Source organism: Protopterus annectens, chromosome 5.part1 (genome assembly GCF_019279795.1).
Source record: "Protopterus annectens isolate FY-2018-M chromosome 5.part1, PAN1.0, whole genome shotgun sequence".
Lineage (NCBI taxonomy): Eukaryota > Metazoa > Chordata > Ceratodontiformes > Protopteridae > Protopterus > Protopterus annectens.
Genome location: NC_056736.1, coordinates 646,301,063 through 646,311,062, shown reverse-complemented (window position 1 = coordinate 646,311,062; position 10,000 = coordinate 646,301,063). Strand labels below are relative to the sequence as shown.

Genomic DNA, 10,000 nt, shown 5'->3' with positions numbered 1-10,000 from the left:
TATTTAATTCCCTGATTGCTCTTTCACATATGAAGTACTGCTGATGCAGTTTCTATTTACATACCTTCAATGATTTGCTGTATTGGGGCATTTCTCTTTTTTCCACACTTGGGAGATTATGGAATAAGCATATTTAAGTAAGGGATGTAGGGGGGTGAAGTCCCCATGTGAAGTGCAAGGTGACCTGCCCCCTGTAAAAATACTTTCTGTGGATAAGATGATGGGCTGTAGCACTGACCGGTTTGTTTCATTCACTTGGAGTGGCAGCTAGCTTAAATTTAGGGAACTTTAGGTGAAATATTTAGACCACACTAACCATGCTGCCCTGGTGGAGAATTCTGCTCTCACACCTGCATCACAAATATCTGTCATAGCCAGAATAACACCTCACTTTGGCAACCATTGAAATCCCCTACCAGATATATCCTGTTGGTCAAGATGGTAATTGGAATCTCTGTTTGCTTTCTCCTTCCAGTCAGTAACCCAAATCTGAAGTACCTCCCACAACAACATCTCATTCCATAACAATCGGTGTCCTCAGGCCACTTCCATCTCACTTTCTGGGAAGAAATTTGTTTTTGATTCCTGCCTGCACTCCTGTCAACACCTGGAGACTTCTGCCTGCCTCTCTCCTGTTTATCCCAACAGCAGTTGGTGTCATCTGCATGTCTATTACCAGACTGTTAATGATCAATGTCTTCTGACCTAGTCTTTGGACAGCTTCTGTCCTCTGTTGCTGTTTTTAGCAAATGGCCTGTAAAATATGTGTGACTTCTGTTGTCTTACTCAACCTGATATTAAGTGGTGCTGTTTACTAGATGTCATATTCAGCTACACTACAGACAGTTGAGTCATTTTTCCCATCAACCATAGTCTCAGCTGTCAGAGCAAACTCTCCCCCCTCAGCCTCCATGACTGGTATAAAAGCCCCCTAACCCCTCCCCCCCCACACACAGACATTTAGTGGAGAATTCACCTGCATCAGCACCACACCTGAAGTTATCAAAGCAACAATGAAATCTTTAATCCAGCCATTCAGTGACCAGTATATTCTACTGCCTTTCAGCAACTTGTGTCTTTGCTGTCATTTTCTGCACTTGTCCTCGAAAATACTTCTGCTCCCTGTTGTCTTAGCTAGCCGCCTGTCAATAAGAAACAAAATCTGGGTCAAAGGTATGTGTAAAATAACAAAAACTCAAATTAAAACACATCCACGGTAAGAGAATAAAGAGTTTGCATCTTCTGCTTTGATGTGATTTTATTTTAATGATTGTCCATGACTGGTGTCTAAAAGTAGACATGACCTTTTACCACAGGGTTAGCAGTCTGAATCGTAGGTTCATAGGCAAGTACCTGGGTGGCTCTGATCACATCTCCATAAAACTAATACCAGCTTACAAACCTCTCTTGATTAGAGATAAGCCCACTGTGAAACAAATTAGGGTCTGGCATGAAGGAGGCATGGAAAGCCTCAGGCACCGCTCTGATTCCACAAACTGGGATGTCTTCAGGGAGGCAGACACGGTGAACAATCTGGTGAACATAGATGAATATACTGAGACAACTATGGCTTACATATCCAAATGTGTGGAGGATGTAACAATCATCAAAAATATTAAAGAGCCAACCAAAAACCATGGCTAAATAGCAAGGTATACGAGTTGCTGAGGGCAAGAAACACTGCTTTCAGGGCAAAGGATAAGAAGGGGTCTAAGTGTGGCAAGAGCTAATCTAAAAAAGGGTGTCAAGGAAACCAAGAGGGAGTATGGAAAGAGGATACAAGGATGCTTGGGGATGCAAAAGACTCAGGAAGCCTGTGGCATGGCATTCAACAGCTAACTGACTACAAAACCAAATCAGCTCAGTGCGATGATAGCACTGAAGTTCTGCACTGTCTAAACACATTTTATGGCAGGTTTGAAGAAAAAAAAAAAACCTGGAGTCTGTAAAGCTTCTCAATGACCAAAAGGAGCCAGTACTCAACTTTAGTGCTGTGGATGTAAGGAACCTACTGAGGAAAGTGAACCCCAGGAAGGCTGCTGGCCCTGATAACATTCTGAGGAAAGTATTGAAAGGTTGTGCAGACCAACTCCATAGTCCTGATGGACATCTTCAATACCTCACTTGCCCAGGAAAAAGTACCAGCATGCTTCAAAGTTACCAACATAATCCCTCTGCACAAAAAAGCCAACCCCACCTGCCTAAATGATTACAGGCCAGTGGCCCTTACATCAAATGTAATGAAATGCTTTGAAAGACTGGTTAAAAAGTATTTGACTACAGTACTACCCCAATCCTTTGACCCACTGCAGTTTGCCTACCTGGCAAACAGATCAAATGCTGATGCCATTTTGGTGGCACTTCACCTCAAATTGGAGCATCTTGAAGAGAAGAACAACTATGCCAGGCTGTTATTCATAGATTTCAGCTCGGCATTCAATACGGTGATTCCAATGCAACTTATAGAAAAGCTAATCAACCTTGATATAAATAAAGGGCAGTGCAACTGGATCCTCAGTTTCCTGACTGGAAGACCACAAAGGAACTGTGCTGGTAATGACACTTCAGAGAGTATTACAATCAACACCAGAGTACCCCAGGATTGTGTGCTGAGTTGTCTACTGTTCACAATCCTTACCCATGACTGCTCTGCAAAAGCTAGCAAAAAACGCATCATCAAATTCGCAGTGGTGGGACTCATAAGTGGTGATGACGAGAGTGGGTATAGGAATGAGGTCAGCTCCCTGATTGAATGGTTCAATAACAACAATTTGGACCTGAACTTCAATAAAACAAAAGAAATTATTATTGACTTCAGAAATAGCTCTCCACTGCAGTGGTGGTGCTGTGGTAGCATTGTCGTCTCACGGTAAGATGCTGTATGGTTCGATTCTCAGCTAGAGCGTCTTCTGCATGGAGACATGCATGAATGGGCGTACCTTCATTGAAGGTTGTGCGTCAGAGCTGGCAACTCGGCATGTAAAATTCTACTGCCAATCATTAGCGGACCGGAGTTCCGCTGTGGCGACCCCTAACCGTGAAAAGCCGAAAGACACTACAACTTCAGAAATAGCTCTGCAGTGCATCTGCCCCTCATGATCAATGGTGAAGAAGAGGAGAGAGTCCAAACTACAAAGTTCCTGGGGGTACATATATCAGAGAATCTTTCTTGGAGTACAAACACAGGCCAGCTAATTAAAAAAGCCCATCAGTGACTACACTTCCTAAGAAGGCTGAGAAAAGCAAAGCTCTCTGTGAATGCTCTAATTACCTTCTACAGAGCAGCCATTGAGAGCATTATCACCAGCGACTGCACTGTATGGTTCAGTAACAGCACAATGGATGAAAGGAAGAAGCTGCACAGAATAATAAGAACATCAGAAAAGATGGTGGGCACTAGTCTTCCTACCTTTCAGCAGCTCTTTGAGCTAAGGTGTAAAAAGAGGTCCTGCAAAATACTGAGTGACACTTCTCATCTAGCGTATGGTTGGTTCACTAAATTTGCATCTGGTAGAAGGTTACAGAGTATCCGCTGCAGGACCTCCAGATTCATGAATAATTTTTATCCAACTGCAATAAAACTCATTAAGGCAGACATAGATCTGGATTTATCAAATGTATAAAAGATTGTTATGCTCACATTCTTCTTCTTTTTTTTTTTTTTTGCATACAGTAATTCTATTTTATTTATTGCATACTAAAATTAATATATTCTCATTTAAGTGCAATTCCAGTCACTTACTTGTGTGCAATATCACCCAATCTCACCTCTGTGTATAGTGTACTTTTCTTTTCATGTTTTAATTATCTGGTAGTCAGTGTTATCCAGTGTAATAAATAGTTTACAAGCATGTGCAACAGCTACTTAGATATTTAGTTTTTGTACTATAGTTATTGTTTATTCTTTAATACCTATCACGTCTGTCTTTTTGTGTTTGTTTTCTCCTATAAAAGAGCTGATACTCGAAATTTCGTTTAGGTAGCACTTGTGCATCCTAAATGACAATAAAGTTTCTGTGAACAATAAAGTTTATTTGAATCTTTTTGAATCTTGAAAAGTACTAGGCTACCTGTCCTTGAGGGCCATTTAAATCCTAGCGAATACATCTTTCAAAGGTGGGAATCAAACTCTGTACCTTGTGTTTGTGAGGTAAACATCTTAACTATTGTATCAACCTGCATTCCCAAATTGATTTTCCTGAACTACAGTGTCAGCAATCAGAGCAGTCCCCTTACCCTTAATGACTGCTATAATCAAGGCTACCTTTGTCAGCCTATACACAAGGTGACCACATCAGGTAACAACTCCTTCAGCATCCTGGCACTTTCTACATATCCAACCCACCCCTCAGATTCTCACCTGAACACTGTCAATCATTTTGCCTCCCACTCTTACCCATGTGTTATTCTGATACCCAACCTAGGAAAGCCATGCTGGTCAGCTGACTGTGCTATCACTCCAGCTGGCAGTGATCAGAACCAGCTACCCAATGTGTTTAGACATCTGACTGGTTATCTGTGTACCCTGCTCACCTGCTGTGTGTCCTACCTCATGCATTATTGAACGTATTGACCCCACTCATACACCATACATCATGTTGACCCCTGATTGAGGTTAAGTAGAAATGGTAATCTGACATCACCGCAAACTATGATAATTAGTTACATATAGATCATAGTATAAAGTGAACAGTTTGATGTACCATGACAACTATCCTCCACTTTGAGGACACGAGTTTGATTCTTCCTACCCCACTGAAATCTCTCTGCTCTGCTGTTGTCATGAGATGCATCTGACTTTCCTTAGATGGTTGGTCTTTACTAAAGTACAAATATGTGTGTGTGTGTGTGTGTGTGTGTGTGTGTGTGTGTGTGTGTGTGTGTGTGTGTGTGTGTGTGTGTGTGTGTCTGTGTGTGTCTGTGTGTGTGTGTGTGTGTGTGTGTGTGTGTGTGTGTGTGTGTGTGTGTGTGTGTGTGTGTGTGTGTGCGTGTGTGTGCGTGAGTGTGTGTGCGTGTGTGTGTGTGTGTGTGTGTGTGTGTGTGTGTGTGTGTGTGTGTGTGTGTGTGTGTGTGTGTGTGTGTGTGTGTGTGTGTGTGTGTGTGTGTGTGTGTGTGTGTGTGTGTGTGTGTGTGTGTGTGTGTGTGTGTGTGTGTCAATATTTATCTACAACTTACACTTACATATCAAGACATGAGAAAACCCACATCTGATCTGTGGTACCACATATTTTACCCCCGCTTTCTTTAATATATACAAGAAATTACACTCATCCTACATCTTCAAACATTTATCACCAGTATTACATTATCAATGGCTCCAGTGGCTGGACCTAGGTGACACTAATCATAGAAATCCGTACGTAATATTTCTAAAATTAATCATGAACACCACAGCTATTAAAGTACTTAAAAATTTTCTCTAACTCTAAATATGGCAAAAAAAGCAACAGTAAGTTCTATATTAAGCAGTCTCCAACAAAAATCTGTCACAAAATATAATATGAAAACAGTCCCTACTCTAAAATCATTTTTTACAATCCAAATACATGCAAATGTAAAGTTTAAAAATTATAACTGTATGTTGAAATTTAAAGCTGAAAAAGTAATAGATATTAAAAAATGCTTGCTTTATTCTCCTCTGAAATTCACATAAACTAGAACCTGCAACGAGTCTGAAACCTGAAATCCTGCATAATAAAGGAAATAATTGACTCTCACAATTGAAAAGTATATAAAACAAAAGTTACATAGAAAAATAAAAAAAACAAAACAAAAATCCTAACCCAGAAGGAAAGAACTACCTACTTAGCCCATAACTGAAACTTATAAACCTAGAAAAAAAGTAAAGCAACAAAATTTACAGTAAATCCTTAAACATAATGCAGTTACACATCTTACCTGTCACTTTCTTCAAGCAATTCATCTGGTGGCAGAAACATTCAGAACTTATTAAAACTAAAAAGCAAAAAAAACCTCTCCAAGTATATTCATTCTGCCTCATGGTAGCTGCTCACTCGCTTCATGAACATCCACCTAATCTGTTGAGCAACATAGTAAGGCCACAGTCCCACATTACCTACTAGTACACCAGGTCTATATCACTTTATCAAATTGCTATTCAGCAAATTGCAATTCATCAAACTTCTGTTTATCAAAGCCACTATTCATCAAAGGGCTTTTTAAGTGAAATATTAACTAGGGCAAACCAATGGCAGGCCAACCAAGTGACCGTAAAAATAACTCATAAAATGTAAAACCTACTAAGGTGGGGGGGGGGGGCTGTGCCACCCACACCCACTAACTAAATATACCAACTGTGAGATTGTACTACAGTGAGGAAAAGGGCAAACTCCAGATGGTGGCCACCTGCTGGTTTGCCCTAGGAAAAATAGCAGCTTCAATAAACAGCGGTACATCACACAAGTCTTCCTCTCTCTATATATATATAGGTTCAGTGTCAACTAGTTGGTTTTTTTCTGTAAAAGTGAAGAGCACTTTTTCTAAGTAAGTCAGCTGAATGAATATTTGATTTACTTTTTCTGTATGATAAGTGTTTTGAATATATCACCCATTTTCTACCTAATTTGATTAGCTTTTTCCCCAGCTGCTTGCATCATACACACACTGTGACATACACAGATTTGTACACAGACTTCATGAGATGGACACACGTGACCAAGAGTTTAAAATTATGACCTCAGTACGGAATGTTACAACTCTTATACCCATGCTCTACCTAAGGTTTATGCACACCTGCAGAACACAGGTAGTTTCCTGACAGCAGTCCATGACTTTTTCTGTTAAAAAATACATTTCTTATTTATAGTTAACAAACAAAATCACAAATAGTGGAGCTTTACATAAGATACATAAGATACTCAACATCCCAGTCCAAGAAAGTGGTTAGAAATAGGAAACACATTTAGGGCAGTTCTAAATTTCATTAAAGTACTGCTGTAGGTTAAAATAAAAGATATGTCTGCTTCGTATCATCATCATCATCATCAACAACGTGAGCTCCTGCTGCAGATGACTGTACATTGTTCTATGCTGGCTGTAGTATTCGTGACATTTTATCACCACTTCAGATCAGTTTCACTTCACCAAAGCGATGAGATCACAAAGTCTGCTACCAAAACCTCTTAGGCTTTTTAATCTGAGCACCACAGGCTCTTCCTCATGCTATTTCAATTGCAAATTCTGTCTGGGTTACTTATTTCTTTCTTTGGACCCTTTTCATCTGTGACCATGGTCAAAGGCAAACAGATTATCCCTAAATAAATAAATGACATTAAGCACATATATCCATAAAGAAATAAACATATGAACACATGATATGTGATCTGCAACTTAACTCTGACAAGCATGTCAAGTCAGTTGATTTCTAAGCAGCATAAAAACACAACCCACTCCAGTTAGGAAATTACCTTCTTGTTTTGAGTGAATGTTTATTAGTTAAATTCCAAAATCAACAAAGAAATATAAAACAGTTTAAAATAATCATTTGCAAAATATTCAAGTAAACGCATACAATTCAAGTAATGTAAAAAGCAAAACAGTTTTTGACAGAGTATGCTCACATCCTACTGTTACAGCATTTCTCTAGCCCAACGTTCAATAACCTTCAGATACCATAACCAATTGCCACTTTGGACAATGCAAATGCACTGAAATGGAATTAACATATAAATGCATCACCAGATTTGCTGCAGGGAGCACACCAGAAATCTACCGACGTACTTCCTTTTGATATAGTCACAGGTGAGAGAACAACCCATGCCTTATTATGTCTCATTTAAAAATGGAACACTGCCTCCTCCATTGCCTTTAAAATACATTATTAAACAGCAATGCTCCAACTTGCATTCTTTAGTCAGGTATTTCATAACTTACTTGTGTCCTTTTATTCCATAAGTGGCATGTCGAACAGTAACCCTATTAATGCTCAGCACATTTTAAACACAATTTGAACAATTTTGTGAAGACCCACTTCTTAGGAAAATGGAAATGTAGCTGTGATGGCAGCATTACCAGTCCCTTACAAGCTTTTAATGTTCTTGGATAGTTACTTTACACCTTGTCACTACTACTACCTGCATAATAATTAGTGAGCCTATGTCATAAATGATGTTTCAGTTTATTTATTTTTTTATTGGCATGCTCTTGGTTTTACCGCAATACACGTTTTGCTGCATTCATAACACATATTTAGTGTCTGTCATAGTCATTGCCCTTTATGCATATTACTCAGTGTATGCCCTACGCATATCCTGCATTTATCATGTATACAAACACATGTTTATACGCTGTTACTCTGTATCACTTTAAAATCTTTTCTGTATCTCATAGTTTGCTAGTTGTTAATTTGTGTGCTGTTCTGTATTTTTTAAAGCTTTTGTCCCTAGTCCATTGCTGTCAATGTACTATGCCTTGATGAACTTTCCTGGTTAACAAATACAAATTAAATAAGTAAGCATTTGGTAATATTAATATACTTTTCATGGTTTTAATGGGGTTATACTTAAAATTAGATCTATAGCTCGGTATATGCCATTCACTAATAAACATTCCAGGTTTTATATATATATATATATATATATATATATATATATATATATATATATATGTTCGATTCTCGGCTGGGCTTGGGAGTGCCTTCTGTGTGGAGTCTGCATGCCCTCCCTGCGGTTGGGTAGCGTTCGAAAGACATGCGTGCGTAAATGGGCGTGCCTTCGTTGAAGGTTGGGTGTCGAGCTGGCACCTCGGTGTTTTGTAAAAATCTACTGCCAGTCATTAGCGGACCAGAGTTCTGCTGTGGCGACCCCTTACTGGGAAAAAGCCGAAAAGACAAACAAACAACATATATATATATATATATATATATATATGTATATATATATATATATATATATATATATATATATATATATATATAGATATATATATATATATATATATATATATATATATACATACATATATATATATATATATATATATATATATATGTGTGTGTGTGTGTAGTGTTCTAAACCAAACAGAAGAAATTTCACATTAAAGCCAACAGGCTACTACACATGCTCTATGTACTAAACTCAGAACATGCAAAATAAGCACTCCCCCACACACACACACATCCCCTGCAAATTATATATACTAACTCCAAGATGGCACAATCCCTAGAGAAAGGGCATATTCCCCTGCTGAAGGATTGTTGCTCTCACATGAATATTGACCATCTGTCTTTGTCAACCAAAGTGTGTCAGCCGAGCAGATGTCAACTTTTGATAATATCGCTGAAAAGTACTAAACTCATATACGTAGATATATATATATATATATATATATATATATATATATATATATATATATATATTACACATGCACATGCACCCCCCACACACACCTGTACACTAACACTTACACACACACACACACACACAAACACACACACACACACACACACACACACACACACACACACACACACACACAGACACTATGCTGAATTTGAATATAACTTTGTAAATAGTAGAAATGAACAATACCTACTTTATCAGGATAGGTCCATTTAAATGTAATTCTGGTGTTCAGCTCCGTGGTAGCAGTACAGTTAATAGCAAGCAGTTCTCCCCTGAGCAGTGCAATGACACCGGTTGTATTTAGATGCAGATCAATAAATGAGGGTTTTACTAAATGAAAAAGAACAGTACCAATTAATATGCTTAAGTTTTTCAGTGAAGGAAAAGCCTTCGGTGATGTAGAACTAATGTCATTAACAAGATATCATATACCTTGCCGTTGTGTTAAATATGTTGTTGTGAAGTTCTGCCCCTGTGAGGTTGCTTTACATGACAGAAGCCCTATAAACATATAACCTGCATTTGGAATGATGAAGCCTTCTCTGCTGTCCCACATAATAGCTTTTCCATCTGGTTTCAGATTACCCTCTGGAATCTAAACAACAGCAAAAAAGAAAATATCACATAAATATGTCGAT

At 38.5% G+C, this 10,000-nt stretch overlaps 1 protein-coding gene across 2 annotated transcripts in view; it reads right to left on the bottom strand.

Moving 5' to 3' along the window:
* The window catches only part of FLT1 (fms related receptor tyrosine kinase 1), a 1,018,969-nt gene that overhangs the window by 835,255 nt on the left and 173,714 nt on the right, over positions 1-10,000 (bottom strand). For both annotated transcript variants that reach the window (XM_044073267.1, XM_044073268.1), the window contains exons 5-6: positions 9,795-9,957; positions 9,553-9,692 (exon numbers count right to left, since the gene is read on the bottom strand). In XM_044073267.1, coding sequence (XP_043929202.1) covers positions 9,553-9,692; positions 9,795-9,957 — 303 coding nt within the window. The remainder of the gene's footprint in view (positions 1-9,552; positions 9,693-9,794; positions 9,958-10,000) is intronic.